The following is a 20635-nucleotide window of genomic DNA, read 5'->3' as shown; positions in this document are numbered from 1 at the left end:
CTGGAAATGCTATTTCTTGTGCCTCTGCCCAGGTATCTGGGAAACAGCACCCAGTTCTCCTCCTGCTGCAGCCTCTTCTTTGGCAAGCACCCTGCCGTCACCTGCCCACCCTGTGAGGGAGGTGTGAGGAAGAGTTGTAGGGAAGCTGGTTTCTACTCAGTGTTCCTTCCTTCCGACAGAGCTCAGATGGTGGTGCCCACTGGGGAGGGTGTAGTGACTATGGTGATGGCTTTCCTGATTATCATGGTCCAGGGAACCTGAAAGGTCCTTCCAGGTCACATGAGCCAGCCTGTCACCGGCAGAAGAAACCAAAACAGTCAGAGATGTGCCATTATGTGACTCAGATCCCACCTTCACTGAAGCAGGTCTCTAGTGCCCTGGGCAGCCCTCTCTTCCCACTACCTCACGGGATCTCTGGGACCCGAGGCCCCCGGAGACCTTCCCACTCTGTTTCATCGCTTGGCCCATGCACCCCAAGCCTGACCGGAAGAAGAAAAGCTTCCCACAGCCCCTCCTCCCTTGCACAGACACTCCAATGCTCTTTGCCTCCTCCCTCTGCCCTTTGAGGTGGGGATGGTTGTTGAAGGCCATCAGGCAGCTTCCAGGGTGTCTGGAGGAAACCTTGCCAGGCAGATAGGAGCAGCTTCTGGACTCTGGAGGATAACAATTCCCGAGAACCAACCACCAGCTTTCTCTGCACGGGACACTGAGGAGAGACTACATATGGCTACCTGCAACCAAACCCATCCTAGTCTTTGCCATATCCCAGTCAGAGAGGTGCAGGAGTGGGGGTGGTATAGACCTGGCATTTAGCTGTTATGCCCAGGAGAAGAGGGCATGGGGCTCTGCTATTAGACAACAAGGGCAAGCAGTGAAGAGATGCCCATGAGGGCTTTGGAAACCACTTCTGGAAACTTACAGGTAACAGGGTAGTGAGTATGAAAGCTAAAGGGCAGAGCCAGGCAGGCAATGGTCAAAGTAAAACTGGGCCATTCATTTATGCCTACCTAGGTGTATACATGTACCCCTATGAGAGCACATAATGTGTATGTGTGTGTGTGTTGTGCATGCACCCAAGTGTGCACATTCATCCTCCTCGATTCTATGGATATGCACATAAGCATACAGATGTGGAGCACATGCACATGGGGCCACCTAAGGCCATCCGCCAGTGCCAGATGGTTTGCATCCAGAAATGAAGCAGCAGACCCCATTTCTGTGAGCAGCCTCCAGGTTTCACACTTGCTCCGTGCAGCCTTCCTGCCTCTTCCATAGATAGGGAAGGTATTCAGAGATGGGTGGGAGAGGAGGGAGGGGCCAGAGAGGAACAGGCTCCCTGGGAGGGAGGGAGGGAAGGAAGGAGGGAGGGAAGGACAGACGGATGGACGGACGGACAGCATGGCTCTTCCCATGCCTCTGCCTGCCTCTCTGTCTCTCCCATCTGGCCTTTCCCCCTAACCCTTGGCTCTCCTCACCCTGGACACCACAGGATGCCCAAGGAGCCAAGTGTCTCCCAGGCCTTGGGCTCAGGATCAGGCAGGAGAAAGGTCAACAGGGCCCAAATGCTCAGGGCTTGCTCTGGAAGCCATAAGATGAGTGCCACTCCCCACACCACCCCCACCCCCACGTGGCCTTTTGTGGGAGCAGGCAAAGGATGACAGCTCAGTCCTAGCCCCTTCTTCAACAGCATCTCGGTGCAGGGCTCCTCCTCCCAGAGCTTCCTTTCCTGAAGATGGGAAATAGGCTGAGAATGACCAAATAGCTGAGGCCAGCTAAGATGACCAGACTGGTGCAGAAGTAGGTACCAGCCTTTTTCAGGGACTGTCTCCTGATGCTCCTATCCCCCCCCCCCCGGGAAGAGGGGGTGGTACGGTTGTAAAAGCATGGGGTTGCACGCCTACAATTCCAGCAGTCAGGAACTGAGGCAGGAGGCTAGCCAATTCAAGGCTCCGTATTGACCCCATTTCAAGGACAGAGAGGATCTTGTGATTGTCTGGTGTTTGGGGAGCAGCCGTCTTTGACCATCAAGATCTGGGCCCTCTACAGCCACCTGCTAAAACAGTGGAGTGGGCCGGACCCGAGGTGATCTAGAATTCTCTATGACCCTGCCACTCTGAAGCACCTGCCGAGGGCTTTGGAGTCCACTCACAGACTTCAATCACAACCCACTGTAGAGTCCTTGGAACTCAGTACAAAGTGGCTCCTTAAAGCTTAGGCCGAGAATGTCTGATTAGGAACTCAAGTGATGGTGGGGAGGGCTTTTAAGAATCCATCCACACACACCCCAGAGGGGGTGTCTTCGTGCTGCTGCCTTAGGAGACAGAGGAGATCTTTCTGAAGAGGAGTACCATTTGAGAATCCAGCTAAGCCCTGTGACCCCACTGCACTGTTGGCGAGGGTCTGGAGGGATGCCTGGTTCATAATCCCTCGCAACTCAGCCCCTCCCTCTGGGAGGCTGGAAGCAGTCAGTCAGAGGGTGAGAACAGGAGGCCCTGCAGCTACCCAGCGTCCCAGGGTCCCAGAGTAGTCCCCTTGTTAGGGCCTCAGGCACATTCCTGGCCTCTGAAGCTCAGTCACCTCTCGCTTGGCTTCCCTCAAAGGAACATGCTCCACACTGATGCTGTTATATCAATAAGAGACTCAGATTCGGGTGAGGAAAACGGGGGGGGGGGGGGTCGGGGGCAAAAGATGAAAGGTGAAGTACCTCTGGAAGCTGGGGAAAGAGGGGTCATTGCTGGGAAGCAGAGTCCCGTGGGAATGTGAGACTAATGGCTCCCCAGAGGGGTCACAGGGAGTGGTGACAGGCCATCTTTCAGGCATCATGGGAACAGTCATTTTGGGGTAGAAAGGGGGAAATGCTGAGGTCAGCCGGGAGCCAGTACCATCTTCAAGCTGATGAAGGGGACTGTGGTTGACTGGGAAATACATCCTTCCTGCAGTATGTCTATTTATGGCACCCAAGTGGCCTTATTAGCAGCTGTGAGAAATAATCAGACAAGGGTACCTGGGTCTTGTCGGGAAAGAGGATGCCCTATAGTTGTGCTATGATTCATCTGCACCTAACGGGACTGGGGGGGTGCTTTCTCTCGTTCTCTGGAGCAGGAGCCAAAGCAGAGGGTAGATGAGTGGGTACCCAGAGTTCTAGACTGAGAGAAGGTCACGCCCATCTTCCCTGGCTAGTTCAGGGAAGGCTCACAAAACAGACAAGTGAGGAAAACTTCTGGAATGCATGAATGCATTGTCCCAGGCAGGGGTTAGAGGTCAGGAGGTAGAGTGCTCACCTGCATGCAGGAAGCCCCAAATTCCAGCCCCAGGAACACAGACACTATGTGTGGTAGTTCTCTTATAACCCCAGCATTCCAAAGGTAGAAGCAGGAGGAGCCAAAGTCCCAGGTTCTCTCCAGCTAGTGAGCTCAATGCCACCCTGGAACACAGGAGACCCTGTCTCTTGAAAGGAATAAATAGGAAATAAATTCTCTCCAAGTTCTTTGCAGTAACACCATTAAAAGTGAGAAAATTCATTTTTAGAGGTGGAGGGAGAGAGAACAACTGGGCAGAAGATAAGAGCCAGGCCTGGCACTGCCATTCCCTGGGTGTGAAGAGAGCCACAGTGGGGGAAGGCTGCAGGCCAGGAGACTGTCCTTCAAAGGCCTCTCATACAACAACAGCTAGGATCCTTCCCCTGGGCCACATAGGCCCAGGGTCATAAGAGGGAGAAACTGTGTAAGTCTCCCAATGCCCAAGTACAATTAGGGACCGCTGGGCTCACATGTGTTGGTTCCGGTCAAGCTCTGGACAGCTATAGTGAGGCCAGTAGGCTAGAGCTCACCTCCATGGTTCCCTGCCACACACACACACACACACACACACACACACACACACCTGTGCATCTTCTGGTGTTCTACATATGTCTGATTTCTTTACCAGAGCCATGGAGACAAAAGAGGAGCAATGGAGCCATCATGCCTCCCTCTGAGGGAGCTTCACATACATTAGAATGCCACACTGCCCTCTCCATGACCTTCCTTCCTTTCCTACCTCCCCAACCACCCTCTCCAGTCCCCACCTCAAGACAGTTGAGCTGAAACCCCTGTAGAGCCCTGTCTTGGCTTTGCATTCACCCTCCCCAGGGTAGGTGATGAGTGGCTTCTTAAACATGTGTCCTATTTACTACCAGAGCAGCTTGAACTCACAGACAGACAGACAGACAGACTAAGAGAGAAATTATTTCTATCAGAGCGTTAACAAGATGTTTCCTCTGCAGGGCAGGGATGCAGAGAGCATTTAGCATCTTTTTTTCCTCCCTTCCCCCATCTTCAAAATTTTCTACAATGAACACCTATTGATTGCTTTTATAGGAAAGGTGGGGATCACTATAAATGTTACATTTAGAAACCCTTCCCTGGTTCCCCAACACCTCCAGAAGAAGGTTCATCTTTTCATCTATGTCTGGCCACTGCGTCCACTGTCCACCCAGGGGTCTCTCAGTAGGCCATGGCTTTGCACAGCTGCCCTCTCCGCTCTGCACATGTGTCCACGTCTGACCCCAGACCTCAGTTGTCTGTCACAACCCAGCTCCTTTCCAACCCCGCCCTCGCCTGCTTAGCCTACCTTGGAGAGTCTAGTGTTGCTCTGGTGACATCCAGCCATGTAAGGTTTATGCTTCCCTCTGCCTTATTTACACATCCAATTCCTTAAGACACCATATAAAGTTCAACTTCCCTGCCCAGCACCCAGTAATAACGCTAGTAACAACAGCTACGTCTTCACAGCAAGTACCGCTGGGGAAGCGCTAAGCGCTAAGCTCTTTCTACTCCTGCCTTGTTTACTTACTCTTCACAGAAGCCCTAAGAGAAACTTAACTGTTGCTATATTAACTGTCTCTCAGCTGAAGCTCAGGGATGTTACGTGACTTATAGAGGACCTCACAGCAACTGCATGGCAGAACAGTGGCTCCCAAACTAGCACACCATAAATGTTAACTGATAAAGACCTAGGTCAAGTGAAACCAGGAAGTCCAACCCCCAGGCCATGGTAGTTTCTCCTGCCGTGCCAACATGCTTCAGGGGGGGGGGGGGTAAGGGGACTAGTATCGGAAGGGAGGGGGAGATTTCTGGGGGGCTCCTTTCTCCAGGCTCTTTCCAGAAATCCCTCACCCGCCCCGGTTCTGCAGGTTTGGAGCTAACCCATCTCCTGCTTTGATCTCTGCAGCTCGGCTCAGTTGCCATGGAGACAGGCCCACTGCGCCAAGCTGGGGGGGAAAAAGATGAAGTGCGCAGGCCTAGTGGGTTTAGGGGGCGCATGCTGGGTATTTTGGAGGCTGTTTACTTCCTGTCGTTTTAATTAGCACCCAAATCGCCAGCTCACTTCACAGCTTGAGTTAACCCAATCGTTTCCGCTGGTTGGGGACAGAGGAGGAGGGGACAGGGAACCCAGCGGAGAATCACTGGCCCACCCTCTCTCTGCAGCAGTGTGCAGAGGGAAGCGACCTCTCACCCCGATGCCCAGTGTGGAGTCAGCGTACTGGGTTCCTGCTTGGCCTTACCACTGGATGCCAGGCAAGAGTCACCTGCCCTGGACAGACCCTGCTTTCTTATTTGTTAAGACAGGTCTCTCTGCAATGCTCAGAGCCAAGATGGAGGGACACTGGGAAGGTGGGACTTAACAAGGACCATAAAACCCAGGCAGCTGACAGCATGGGCACAGGGTGGTTTCAGTGGTCACAGATCCTGACTTCCCCACTGTCTCTCCATTAGGAGACTGACTGTCACAGCTCATTCGCATGGGTTCATCATGAGACTCTGTAATTTTCTTAGGGCATTTCCCCCCCACTTTCTGTCCCCCCCCCACATTTTCTTAATAGATCAAGAATCTCTTAAGTTTTGGTTTTTCAAGACTGAAGTTTTGGTTTTTCAAGACTGGCTTTCTCTGTGTAGCCCTGGCTGTCCTCGAACTTCCTCTGTCGACCAAGCTGGCCTCGAAATCACAGAGATCTGCTTTTTCCTCCTCCTCCTCCTCCTCCTCCTCCTCCTCCTCCTCCTCCTCCTCTTCTTCTCCTCCTCCTCTTCCTCCTCCTCCTCTTCTTCTTTCCTTCCTTTCTTTCTTTCTTTCTTTCTTTCTTTCTTTCTTTTTAAAGGATTAATTATTTATTTTATGTATATAGTACACCATAGCTGTCTTCAGACATCCAGAAGATAGGCATCAGATCTCATTACAGATGGTTTTGAGCCACCATGTGGTTGCTGGGAATTGAACTCATTCCTTTGGAAGAGCAGTCAGTGCTCTTAACTGCTGAGCCATCTCTCTAGCCCCACTTCCTATGCTTCTTGAGTGCTGGAATTAATGGCATGCACCAACACTGCCCAGCTTTAAAAAAAAAATCTTTAAAAATGTAAGCGGGCCAGGCCTCACCTAAGCTTCAAGAAGCCTGGTATCTGAGAGTCATTTCACCTCATTCCAGAACACACGTAATGGGTGCAGGAATGTTCCTCACCCCTGGGGAAGGCTCAAAATTAGGGGTGGGATGGGGTTATAGGGTACCTTCTCCTGTCGTCCCCAAGAAACAACCACAGCCATAGAAAGGGTTTTAGAGGGGAGAGGTAAGGCTGCCTGGTACAGCCTCTGCCTCAGCAAAAGAGAGGGCTGGTGGGGCAGGGCATCAAAACACCTGCTTCTCTCTCACAGGGCTGTGTCCACTGTGTAAGACCTGGGCAAACAGATGGAGACAGGCACCTAGGAGATGCGCTGCCTCCCACCTCTTTTTCCCTCTCAGGAATATTTCCTCCAAGGGTAAAAATGTGCTTCTCATTGCTCCCTGCATGCCAGGAGTCTGGCCTGGGCTCAGGTATGCCCGTGCCAACGCCCTGCCAAGGCCGGACCAGACCAGAGCATGACCTCCTGTGATTCTCACAGGATCTGGGCCACCCCCACCCCTTTCTTCATAGGTAAGATATGGGGACTAAGAACTGGTGAGGACCTGCAGTTCTGCTCTCTTGGATTTTTCAAATGAAGAAGTGAGAACGGAATGGGGGTGGGATGAATAATTCCAGCCTCTCCACCATGTCCCAGACAAGTACATTAGAGCCAGGCAGCAGGAGAGGTGGTCAGCTGTCTTCAGCCAAGCGTAGATACACAGGCCCAGGGGCCTGGAGGATAAAAGCGGCTTGGGACCCCTTTTCCTTATGTTCCCAACACTTTTAAAGAGGAACAGACACTCCTGAATAATTAGCCCAGTTCAGAGCCCTTTCCTCACCTCATCTTTGTGGCCCAAACCCATGGTGCCATATCTGGCAAGTAGGAGTGGGGCTTAGAGGATTGTGGGAAGGGGTGGGACCCATCCCCACTGTCGCTTTCCACTGTGTGAGCATTTCTGTGGAGCACCTACAACACTCCAAACAGTCCTGGGGGCAGGGGCAACAAGAGGTGATCTGTTTCCAGATCCTGCCCCGAGAGGCTGATGATCACAGATCACGGGAGAAAAGTGACAAACACATTAACTGCTTCAGCAGAAGGGCCCTTGAGATCCGAGCCCCTGGAGGCAGCACCCACAAGTGCCAAATGAGCCTGCAGCCAAGGAGCAGTGAGGAAAGGGGCTGGCCCTGCAACAGAATGCTGATGATACTCAAGGGGGGACTATCAGAGACCAGCCCACCCCAGAACCTGGAGGACAACACTATTCAAACTCTGCATCCTAAGAGCACTCACAACAATCCCATCACTCAGGGGGTTAGGTTAGGAGGATCAGTTCAAGGTCAGCTTCGAAGAGTTTGGATCCAACCTTGAACAATATGATATTCAAAAAAACAAAGTAACTAAACTCAGTATCTAGGTCTTCCCTATCCACAGCCCTAATGAGACTCACAGGGGCCCTGGGAGAGAAGGGGAGAGACTATATTACAGGCTGTATGTCTGGGTTCCACCCCTCACTAAACTCACATACAGAAGCCCCAAACCCCACCGTGAGGTGGCATTAGGTGGTGGCAGCCTTAGGAAGTGACTGGGTTTAGATGTCATTAGGACAGACACATATGATGAAGTCAGAATCCACATAAGAGAGACGCAAAAGGGTCAGGAGAGAGGGCACTGGCTGCTCTCCCAGAGGACCTAGGGTCCATGTCCCACACCTACATGAGGGCTCATGGCTGGCTGTAACTCCAGTCCCAGGCACACGCATGGTGCCTAGTAAGCCCAGCACTTTGGAGTCAGAGGCAGGTGGTCTCTGTGAGTTCGAGGCTAACCTAGTGCTTCGTAGCAAAACCCTGCCTCAAAAGAAGGGAAAGGGAAAGGAGAAAAGGGAAAGGGGAAAAGGAAAAAAGGAAAAGGAAAAGGGAAAAGGAAAAAAGGAAAAGGAAAGGAGAAAGGAGGAGAAAGGAAAGAAAGGAGGAGAAAGGAAGAAAAGGGAAAAAGGAAATGAAAAGGGAAAGAGGAAGAGGAAGAGAAAGAGAGAAAGAGAAAGAGAAAGAGAAAGAGAAAGAGAAAGAGAAAGAGAAAGAGAAAGAAGAAGAGACAGTGGGAGGGGGGCTAGGCACCTTTAATGCTAGTGCTCGGGAAGCAGAGGCTGTGAGTTCAAGGCTAGCCTGGTCTACCTAGTGAGCTCCTGGACAGCCAGGGCTACAAAGAGAAAAATAATGGAGAGGGATAGTGTGCCCCCCACAAACCTACTGCTCAGTCAGAGACCCTTCCTCAGGAGGAAAAGGAAACCTTTGCTTGAACCCAAAGACTTTGCATCCCACTGGGGAAGGGGGCGAGGTGAGGTATGCTCCTTTCCCGGGGTCACAGCATGCTCAGAGTTCAGGGATTCCTGTCATTAGTCAGTGCCTTGAGCCGGTGAGAAGATGGAGGCTCCGCCTTCCCAATAGGAAGAGAGTCAAAGCACTTTGCCTGGGCCCCTGGGACCTGAGGCAAGCCTAACCTCTCCAGTTCCTCAGACAGCTCTGACCCCATGAAGACTGAGGTGCCATGAGGTGCCATGGGCTGGCTGTCTTCTAAGAATGGCTGGGAGACAAGAGAAGCATCCTGCATCCCCATCAATCAGTGGGCCCCTTCCATCCCTCTCTTCCCAGGATGAACATCCGGCTGAGCCCAGGATGTACATCCATCACCATACTGCCCTGTTCTGGAGATGCCAACCCTCTGATGGAAGAAAAGTCAGAAACCAGGGTGGAGGAGGAGGCTGTAAAGGACCTGGCTTGCTCCCAACCCAAATTATAGAATCCCTTCTGACCCACTTTGGGGTTCTCACAAACCCACACCTCCTTTCAACATATGCACAGATTGTCCCTACGTGCTGGTTTAGAGGTTGGGAGCAGGAGGGAACCCTTTTGCTGCTTTTCCATGTTACTGGCCTATGGGCAGGCACCAAGACATGGGACTTGCATACGGTCAGCAGATGGAAACCCCGACCTGCAGCTTCCAGGATCACCATGAAGCCTGAGATACACACACCCAGATCGGTAGCAGATGAGGGAACTAATCAAGTCGATGGTGGCCTTCGGGGGTGCCCTCCTTCCTGGGATAAACTTCCTTAGTGCACACTCATGTCAGTCTCACAGTCTGAAGCTCAGGCTCAAAGGGCTGATGTGCCCTGCTTAAAATCCTGTGGGAAGAACCTGAGCCCAGGTCAAGCTGTCCTAGAACTCTCCACTCCCTGTCCCTCTTTGGATATTACTAGGCTAGGACAAGGCTGCTGGCAGGCTGCTGAAGACACTGGGTCTTTGTCATCCCTCCAAGGAGATGCTGCCCCTTCCTGAGACAGCCTTGGAAGCTGATAGGACACTAGCCAGGGGACACTTGGTTCGTTACAGTTGACCCTTCCTCCCTGATTCAGTAGAGATGAGGAACTGTCAGATATCCTGAACACAAAGCCGGATTACATTGACCTGGATCCAAATCCAAGTTCTGGGGCTCAGTGGGTAGGATGCTTGCCTGGTGTGCACTGAAGCCTGAGTTCAATTCTCAGTGCTGGAGAAACCGGGCTCAGTAATGCGTGCTTGTAAGCCCTCGCCTGAGGTCCGTGAGCTTGTCTCAGAGGAACAAAACAACAGTGACATCCCAGCCCTGCCAATCTTCCTAGCTGTGGATCCCTCAAACCTCTGGGTGTCCCTGTGTCTTTGACCATACAAGGATAGACGATCAAGGGACAACTGTCTCCCCGGTTGTGGAGTGGCGCAGGAGGCAATGCATGCTGGGAAGGCTCACTGCCATCACCGGTTCAACATGAATTAGCAGCGTGCCTCAGGGTGCCAAACACTATGCTCACCACTCACAAATATAATTAAAATTTAATGGAAGTGGAGTGCAAAGCAGAGAAGAGCCAAGAAGAGCGAGAGAACAGTCAGTCCTTCCCAGCCAAGCTCTTTGGAGCCGACCCTAGAGATGAGGTGTAATGGCTTTCCCTTCTCAAGTGCCCATAACCATGAGGCCCTACAAGCTGCGTTCCAAGACTCATGCACAAGTTTGACCCAGCTCTGCAGGAGTGAATTCAGATATGACAACACTGAAGAGCAGGGCTCATAAAAAAAGCCTAAGACTGCCCGGGGCAGAGAACTTGAGAGCCAGCCTTGGGCCACAACCTAACTACTCCATCGTGAATCCGCCCCTCCCTGGGAGAAGAGTGGCGGGCGTTAGAAAAGACCTACAGGCCCAGGATGTGAGATCCCGGTGCCCACTGGAGGGAAGGATTACTCTGCTAGCAAAGCCTGCCTCTGATAATCCTGGTGCTCACAGAGAGAATGCCAAGTGGAAGGCCCTTCTCACCCACCGAGCCAGTCTCAGCAACACCATGAAGCCTCTCCCAACTCCTGCATCTTCCCTGTTCATCTGTCCACTGTTCGATGACACAGCCCCTCCTCCATGTCTCTGATGCCCTGGATCCTGTTCCCTGAGCACCGCTCACCCTCTTGCTTGTCCCTCTCTCACCCAGCCAGACAGGTGGCCCTACACCATCTGTGATCACTTATGAGCCAGAGTCAAACTCAACCTGGCAGTCCCTTAGGGACTCCTCAAAAATTGTTCCTTTTTCTCTCTCAAGAGCTAATGTTTTCGTATTCTTCAGAAGAGCCGACCCAACAGGGATGGATACAGAGATCTGTGCTATAGCGTCTGACTGGAAGCCCCCCAGCTCTTTTTTTTTTTTTTTTTTTTTTTTTTTTGGTTTTTCAAGACAGGGTCTCTCAGTATAGCCCTGGCTGTCCTGGAAATCACTTTGTAGACCAGACTGGCCTCGAACTCAGAAATCCACCTGCCTCTGCCTACCAAGTGCTGGGATTAAAAGCGTGTGCCACCACCGCCTGGCTGCCCCGCCCCCCGGCTCTTAGGTGGGGCCGGAAGCATATGCAGCACAGACAGGGTCCCTAGGCACAGTCTGTGTGCCACACAACTCCACGAGGCACTGTTCTCACTCACTGTGGCATGGCTATAGTTATGCAAGGTGGTGGCTCTGAGCTAGCAGCCTCCTTTCTGCCTCTGAGGAGAAGCTGCCAACAGATTCCCTGAGGCCGAGCCCTCCTGTCTTGCCTGCCCTGTCACATTTCTCTGCCAGCCTCCTGCAGCCAGGGCTCCCCTAAAACTGGGCTTTAGAGAAAATCCGAGTTTTCAAAGCATGAATCCTCCTATCTCTGCCACTGTGTTCTCTGTGAATCCTGCAGGCGTTGGTCCTGCGGTTTCACTGCCAGTGCCTTTCTTCTGATGGGGATGGTGGTGGCACGGATACAGGGAGACAGGTGGGCAGCCCTAAGCCGGGGGTCAAGCCAGTCAAGCATTTATTGGCACCCACTGTGCTGGCTGCTGGAAGCCTGGGTGGATGAAGAGGAGAAGAACCTTTGATTTTGAAACCCTCACTGTTCTGATGAAGCGGTACTTTCCCCCTCTGACCTTCACTAGTCCCAGGCAGCTCAAGCAGCCAGTCAGGGAGTCAGAGGGAGGTCCGGACCGGTGACACATGGATTCCTTCCGGAGGATCAGCTTGCTGCTGCCCCCTCATTGCTGGACTGCGGACAGCGGCAGGAGACTGCGCTAATCTGGGCTGGGCCTGCAGGTGCTGGAGGAAGGCCTTTGGTAGGGCAAAGACGGAGAACAAGGGCCCACTAGGTGGTCCCGGGCCTGGATGCCTGGGGTTGCTCCTTCCCCTTACTAATGAAATTATGTCTCGTTGACTTGGAAAGCAAAAACATCCGAACCTCTTCCTCTTCCCATGGTGTGTCTGGGTGCCTTATGTATGTTTACAAAATGATACCTAAGCAGATACCCCCAGCCGGTTTCTAGGTGGAAAAACAGTAAATACCATTTCTTCGTGCTCTTAACAGTATGCGTTCACGCGTTTCCCCAGCCCCCTGGGTCACTGACTGTGTATCTCTTCCCTCTCTCTGGGTAACAACCAGCAGCTGCCTTATCAGCTGTGCACCTTGCGATATTAAAACAAGCTCTCTCTTTATTCTGAAACAGAATGAAACTGTTGAATAGAAAAACATCTAAAAAAAAAAAAACTTGTGGATGCTCGAAGTTTATGAAGAACAGTCATGGTGTAGCTTATACTAGGTGGGTCAAAATCAAGAGAGTCTGGGGAATGAGGAATAAGAACCCAACGTAGAGGAGGCTTTCCGAGCGAGGTCAGGGCGTCAGCTAGCGCCAGATCGAGGGGCGCTCTACATCTCAGGGCCTCACCCCCACCCCATCGCTTTCTGAGGTGCCCAGGGCGCAGCCACGCCCTCCCTTCCTCACCCCTGCCCACGCCACCATCTGCGAGGCGGCCGTGGCTGCCCTGCGGGAGGGAACGCGCCTCCTATTCCCTCCCTGATCTACAGGTGCGGGTAAACAGAGCTGCGAGGCCGGCCGGTCCGCAGCCTCCTCCCCGCCCCCACCCGCAAAGCTTTGCCCAAGGTTAAGTCGGCTTGCGGCGGGCTTCTGCCAGGGACCCCAAACCAGCTCCTGGGGGCTCTCGCTTCTGCTTCTCATGCCCACCGTACCAAGGATGGGGTCCCCTTTCTCCACCGCCGAGCTTGGTCCAGGAAAACCTGCCTACCTGGCCTGGCTATGGCGACCACCCTGAGAGAGAGGAGAGCGCCTGGGGCATTTTCACTGTGCACCCCCCCGCGCGCCCCATTATGGACACGCCTTCCACCATCTCTCAGGAGGTTGGGGGAATCCTTCCCCAAACTCAAAGCCCTGGCCACCACTCAGTCCTTGAGCCTTCTGTCCCCTTCTTCCGAAGCCCAAGGAGGGGTCGGAGGACACCCTTGCGGCCGCTACCTTTCCTGCCGGCCCCACCCAGATCCGCTCCCTCTGCCAAGAGCAGTGCGTGCAGTCTGCAGCATTCACCCGGCAGGGGCCTAGCCCGGGAACCGATGGCAAGGAGGTGGGGGTGGGGGGACAGGCGGGGCCCAGCAGCAGCCAGGGCCCGGGTCCCCACATCCCGCACCCCTGCTCCGCGCCACGCCACAGGGCAGACCCCGTCGCGAGGGTGCGCCCCTAGAGCGTGTTCTCGTCTAGGACACTCCGGGAGGCTGCGGGACTGAAGGTCCCAAAGCTGGTGGCCACCGGAACACCGGAGGGGCTCGGGGCTGGGACTCTCGGTGTTGTTTACTCTTGGCGTAGTTAGCCTGGCAGGCCCGAGAGGCTCGGGCTCCGACACGCGGCGGTGGCTCCCAGCGCGCGGGGTCTCTGCTCCCGGCCTCCCCACCCACAACCCGCGCCCGGCCCGGCCCTTCGCGCCCCGCCGCTCACGTCTCGGAAGCGGTTCCAGTGCTTAATCTTGCCGCTGTACTGCGAGATGGACGACAGCCATTGCTCGTCCTCCATGAAATTGCCGGGGGTCTCGCCCTCCTTGAGCCCCTTGGCGTCGCCTTCAGCCAAGGCGACCACGGCGAGGAGCAGCAGCGGCAGAGCCAGCCGCCCGGAGCCTGGAGCGCGCATCGTGGTCTGGGCTTGGACCTGGAGGGGGTCTGGACTTCAGCAGGATTTGATGTCCTTCCCTCCACCGCGCCAGTGGCGAAGCGCTGCGGTCCTCCTCAGCCCTCCTCCTGCTGTCTGACTCCAGTGACTGACGGAGGGTGGGTCGTGGCTGAAATGTGACCTGGTTAGCAGATGCACTTGTCTGAAAAAGCCCAGCGCTGGACGCGGAGAGGGAGAGAGAATCAGAGAGGCTGCGCCAGCGGGGGCTGTGTCTGTAACTGTAGCATCAGCATCACGTTTGACATCATCATACCTGGTTTTAAAAAAAAAAAAAAAAAAAAGGAGGGGGTAGATTTCAAAGCAGAGCGCTGGATCAGAGCAGCCAAGCCAGCCAAGCCGCAGCGCAGGGCTGCGCAAGTCAGTCCAGCTCTCAAGGAGTTGCAAGCCAGGGAAGCAGAACCCTGAGATGTCCCTGCTGTCTATCCAAGGGTGGACAGCAAAGAAGGGCTCCGGGGTCTTTCATAGGGCTGGAAAGAGGATGAAAACTCTCGGATTACCAAGCCAGTTGGGCTCAGGTGTCTAAAAGGGAATCTGGCCACAGACAGTTTCTTCTCCCTTTGCCTCCTCCCCCCCCCCCCCCAGTGGCCTGTGCCACCGCTCTGACAGCTGGCTCCCTGCGAGTTATGGCGCTTCGGTAATGGGTGGCTTCCTTAAGACAAAGGCGGTCTAACAACTGGCTGCCTCTGAACTATTGCTCCCCCTGGCCCACCGCTCTTTTCAACGCATGGCCCGAACCCTGAATGGCTGGTGAAACATGGGCAGATGTCCTTCTCTTCCGCAAGCAGATGTTTAGGGGCTGTCACCCTTTTGTTAGCTTTTCCTAGGGCAACCCTAAAAGACACATGCGTGTCTAGCCATATCATCTGCCTTGAGTCTGCAAATCTAAATGGGCCCAGCCATTTGCTTGTGACTTTGACTTCATGTTGAGTTTGATGATGCACTGGGGAAGGAGACAAGGCAGGAGGAGGCAGGTTCTGATGGAGGTTGTTCAGGTTATTAAAACTGTGACCCTTGTCATTGCCTATAGACCTGTGCTGCCTTACCAGCTGGGAAGGCTGGCAGCTAGGCACAGACCCAGGATCAGAACACAACTGAGATTTACATTACAAATAAAATGAAGAGTACGAAAAGGGCAAACCGTATTAAACTTTTGGCCCCCAAGCCCTAGATTGTGTTTTTATAAAAGACTTGGCTGTTGTGATGTTAAATAAAATAAAATAAAAATTAAAGGCAATGAAAGAACATGATCTTAATCAATAGGAAAAAACACAGGTTGTGAGGGTAACAGTCATCCAGGGCCTGGCATGCCTCCTGAGCCCAGTGGCCTGGGCTGGGTGGGGACCCCTGGGAAAACACAAAACAATAGTTTCCCTTGGCTTTTCTCGGATTTCCTGTGGTGCTGCTGCAAGCTCCAGATACTGACATCTGCATCTCACAAAGGATGCAGAGCCCTCCAGGCGGGTACCAAGGAGCTTCACAGTGGAGTCCTTCTCATAGGGACTGGAGGGGACTGAGGATCCCAGCTTCCATATAGAGTGGCATTCTAACGCCACACATACATAGCATGCAATGGCTATGAAACTTGAGCAGAATTATCCCAGGCATTTCAAAAGCAAAACAGTTTGTCCCTTGGGCTGGAGAGGTGATAATCCATCTTCATCATCTTTCCCACATCTTTTTCTTTTTATGATTTATTGCATTATGAGTGTACACTGTCGCTGTCTTCAGACACACCAGAAGAGGGCATCTGATCCCATTACAGATGGTTGTGAGCCACCATGTGGTTGCTGGGATTTGAACTCAGGACCTCTGGAAGAGCAGCCTGTCCTCTTAACCACTGAGCCATCTCTCCAGGCCTCCCCCATCTTCTTAGACCCAGTCTTTTTAGTTCAGACAGGGTCTCCAACTTGATATGTAGCTTGAGGGTGACCTTTCGATTTATCTTCCTATCTCCAGCTCTCAGGTGCTTCCTGGGACATCCAACCCAGGCCTCCATCCAGGTAGGAGAGCCACAGGCCCCCTTAATCCTAGACAGGCCCCCTCAATCCTAGTCAAAGCTATCCACAATGTCTCCACAGCACTTAGCAGACAGTTTCGATGCACAAAGGGTCTGGTTACCAGAGCGGCTTAACAAGAGTGTGGAAAGCAACCCAATGCCGTTCAGGAACTGCAGCTGCCTTCCCATGTAGGTCGGAACATTTTCCACACAGGGGCAGCTCATCCGAGGGGACCTGCTTTCTGTAACACCACAACCAGAGACATTTGGCTAGAGTTGAGGGAGAAACTAGTTAGGAGGAAGAATCCAAAAATGGCGAGACTAAGAATTATGCAAAATAACTCAGAACCTGGTTTATAAAGAAAAAAAGGCTTTTCTTCTAGAGAATTATTGGCAGGTCAGCCTTTCTATACCATGGGCCCCAAATATGACATACTGCTGAACTTATTTGTTAAATCGTGTGTATCTGTATGTCTTTTACATTTTCTGTTGCATTTAATATTTATCAATACAAAATGGAGAGCCTTCATTTTCTAATAAAAATACCCAATCTGTTTCCCATCATTCTCATTTCTAGATGTAAGTTCGAAAAGATAATTGCACAAAGATACTTCAAAATTGTTCATACCAAGCGTATCTAGAAACCAATGCACGCTCATCTGTGATGTTTGTTCTTGGTTGTCACTTGACTACATTTGGAACTAACCAAAACCCCAGCGGCTGGATACAGCTATAAATGATTTTTTTTCCTTTTTGTAATTAAATCATTTAAGTGACAAGAACGACTTCTTATCTGGATCTTTTGAGGTGGGAAGACACACCTTTAATCTGGCCCACACCCTCAGGGCCGTCTATCTAAAGGACCGAGAAGGAGGAAGCTTTTGACCTTTGCCTGCTTGTCCTTGCTCTCACTGGCAAGTCCATTCCATCACTGGCTTTAGAGCTGACTTCTTTGGGATTCTGGTGTGTACTGAAGACCAGCCGAGACATCCTGCCTTGTCAACTGAACTACTGGACTCTTGGATTTTTTTCTTTTTTTTTTTTTTTTTTTTTTTTTTTTAAAGATTTATTTATTTATTATATGTAAGTACACTGTAGCTGTCTTCAGACACTCCAGAAGAGGGCACCAGATCTCGTTAAGGATGGTTGTGAGCCACCATGTGGTTGCTGGGATTTGAACTCCGGACCTTCGGAAGAGCAGTCGGGTGCTCTTACCCACTGAGCCATCTCACCAGCCCCTGGATTTTTTTCATTGGTAGACAGCTATTGTTGGATATAGCTGTAAGCCTGTAAGCCATTCTAATAAATCCCATGTATATTCTATACAAGTATACATATATATTTCTGTTTCTCTAGAGAATCCCAACTAATCACTATTAATCAATCATCAGCTTGTTAAATGTAAAACGGTATCAACAGCTGGTCCCTGTGTTGTGTGAATCTGTGGTCCCAGGATTTGAAGGGGCTGAAACAGGAAGGCAACTTAAGACCTGCTTGGGTAACATGGTCAGAGCCTGCCTCAAACAAACAAGTGTCTACAGAGAACACTACACAGACAGGGAAAGTAACTTAGATCTCTGTCTATTGTGAGGAACGTGAGTGGATGGGGAAGAGTTCTGGGCTGGGGATGAAGGCCAGTGGTAGAGCTCTTGTGTATCACGTGATCTGCAGCCGCAAACCCTTCGGAGCTGGCCCTTGTGTCCATGAGCTTCGTGTCACTGTGACAAACGCCTGGGAGAACCTCTAAGATGCTTACTGTGCCCTATGCTTTTGGAGGGTCCTTGCTGCTTTGGTGGGTTGGCAGCAGAGCTCATTGCAGTAAGAGGGGCAGAGGGGTCTGCTACCTCAGCGTAGCTGGGAAGCAGAGAGCAGAGCCTGGGTATCCCAGTCTTTTTTTTTTTTTTAAGATTTATTTATTTATTATTATAGTAAGTACACTGTAGCTGTCTTCAGACGCACAAGAAGAGGGCGTCAGATCTCATTACAGATGGTTGTGAGCCACCATGTGGTTGCTGGGATTTGAACTCAGGACCTCCAGAAGAGCAGCCAGTGCTTTTAACCGCTGAGCCATCTCACCAGCCCCCATCCCAGTCTTCTTTAAGGATACGTCTCCAAGTGGCCTTAGCTCCTTCCAAAAGACCCACTGCCAAGGTTCCATTCCCTCCTAATAATGCCACTGGCTAGTGACTACGCTTTAAACACACAGCCTTGGAGGAGGAGCATCTAAACCACAGCGGTCTTATCTGCATGACCCCACAGGGAAGACAGTATAGCATCATACAGTGTTTTTGTTATTGGGGTTTTTTGTTTGTTTGTTTTTCAAGACAGGGTTTCTTTGTGTAGCCTTAGCTGTCCTGGAACTCACTCTGTAGACCAGGCTGGCCTCGAACTCAGAAATCCACCTGCCTGTCTCCCAAGTGCTGGGATTAAAGGCGTGGCCACCACTGCCCAGCTAAATAAGCTGTGCATTGGCCAGTCTTTAACCTTCTGGTCTCAGAAGCTTTTACACCAAAGTATTACTCAGGACCCCCATGGACTTGTGTGTGTGAGAAACACACACATTGGCAATTAGTATGCTTGAAAATAAAAGTAAGAATTTAAAAATACACGTATTTAAAAATAATCTTCCAATTTCAAATTAAGAAAACAATAATGTATTATACAAGAAACATAAATCCCTTACAATTAGGGGAAAAGGGGGGTACTGTTTTCCATTTTTACAGATCCCTTTAATGTCTGCTTCAAAGGAAGACAGGTAGCCTGTGAACTTCTGCACCCAGCAGCTGTCTGTGAGGGCCGCCATAACAAAGGGCCGCAGACCAAAGGCCTCCGTAGCCAGTTTATTTTCACAGTTCCTGAGACTACAAGTTCAAGATCAAAGCACTCGGGCTCAGTCTCTCCAGAGGCCACTGTCCGTGGCTTGTAGATTAGCACCTTCCACGGGGTCTCACAGGCCATTCCTCTGGGTCAATCTTAGTCCTGTCTCTTTACAAATGACTCCCAGTTTCCTCTTATGGAGTCCAGGTCAGTGGAACTTGGATCCACCCTGATGGCTTCACATGTCACTTAACTGCCTCTTTAAAGGCCCTGTCTTCAAAGACAGTAACATGGAAGGACTGGGGGCTAGGCATGACACAGTTCCTAACAGCAGGTGGAAAAGAAAATCACTAGAACAAGTCCAGAAGTATTGAGGAAAAAACTTCTAAAAACACACAACAGAGCCCACCTAAGCCTCACCTTAGCATAGCTCAGAAAAATACAAACCACTCATGTATACACTGCATTTAACTCCCAGAGCGATGATGTCCTTGTATCAATGACCCTGTCCAGAGTAAAACGGCCAAAATACCTTAGTACAAAATTAAAATTAGTATAAGATTAGTCTGGACAGCACACCCACCCTCCCGCCCCCAAGAAGGTTTCTGGGGATTCTGGCAATACAAAACTATACTTTGAGACCAAAGGCTTCCAGGCAAACAAAACAAACTTAAAAAAAAAAGATTTATGTATTTTTAAGTGTGTGTGTGTCTATGTACAAGTGACTTGTGTGACTGTGCATGTCTCTGTGTGTGGCATGTATGCAGGTGCTCACAGAAGCCAGAAGAGGGTAACATATCTCCTGGAGCTGGAGTTATAAGCAATTGTGAGCTGCCTGACATGTGTGTTGGAAATCAGCCAGTCTCAGGACCTCTGGAAGAGCAGAAAGCACTCTTAACCACTGAGCCATTTCTCCAGCTCTAGATTTCTCAATCTTATTAATTCTCAGATTGAAAAATCAGGATAATGGTAATGGTGGTGATAGTGATGGTGGTGGTGGTAATGGTGACAATGACAATGCCCAGTGTGTTGCTGTGAAGGCTGAGTCAATGTGCAAATGCATGGCCAGTAGGCATATTCTGCTAAGATTAGCTACTACAGCTTGTAAAAACAGAAAACTATTTCTCAAACTTGACCAGGTATAGAGGACATGCCTTTAATCCCAGCACCTGGAAGGCAGAGGCAGAGGCAGGCAGAGCTCTGTGAGTTCAAGGTCAGCCTGGTCTACATATCAAATTCCAAGCTAGCCAGCCCGACTACATAGAGACACTATCTCAAAAAAAAACAAACAAAAGATAAAAATTTTAAAAAAAGAATCCTAATTCTACTAGTATCTACCAATACACAAAGTACTACAAAACACAAATTTTCACGTGCATTCCATTAGTTAGCATGCTGCCATCCCCACGTCACCTCTGGAAAACTGACCCCTGTGCCTGAGAACCCACCTAATGACACACAGCCTGCCTAACCTCGAGGTATGTGCTCACATGTGGAGAGAACAGAAACTCTGAGATCTGATAACAGTTCTCCTAAGAATTGAGAACCTGACATATCACACGGCAATTTCCAAAATGAAACTCAATTTCTACAGGTGTTAAGTCATTAATACCTAACACCTCAAACAAATTAATGGAGAAGGGCACCCGACAGTGGGGAAAGATGCTCTGGGGAGGCCAGTGGGGTCAAAGTAGAGCCACGTCTGTGTAACACCCTGAGGTGATCTACAAGACCTGCCTGTCATCAGCAGCAAGTTGGAGTCTTTTGGGGAAACAGACCCTGACATACTTACAAATGAGTCCTTGGTAAAAGAATAGCTAAGTCAGCAAGTGCCGCACCCAGCACAGGCCACCCGTGCACAGACCACAGCACAGC

General features: G+C 51.2%; 1 protein-coding gene across 1 annotated transcript in view; it reads right to left on the bottom strand.

The window, feature by feature from the left end:
• The window catches only part of Spock2 (SPARC (osteonectin), cwcv and kazal like domains proteoglycan 2), a 28170-nt gene extending 13978 nt beyond the window's left edge, over positions 1–14192 (bottom strand). The window contains exon 1 of the mRNA XM_021174768.3: positions 13720–14192. Coding sequence (XP_021030427.1) covers positions 13720–13908 — 189 coding nt within the window. The 5' untranslated portion in view covers positions 13909–14192. The remainder of the gene's footprint in view (positions 1–13719) is intronic.
• Between the last annotated feature and the right edge of the window lie 6443 nt (positions 14193–20635).

The sequence above is a fragment of the Mus caroli genome, unplaced genomic scaffold (genome assembly GCF_978045245.1).
Source record: "Mus caroli unplaced genomic scaffold, Mus_caroli_1 scaffold_9, whole genome shotgun sequence".
NCBI lineage: Eukaryota > Metazoa > Chordata > Mammalia > Rodentia > Muridae > Mus > Mus caroli.
This window is presented reverse-complemented; position numbering and strand designations above follow the sequence as displayed.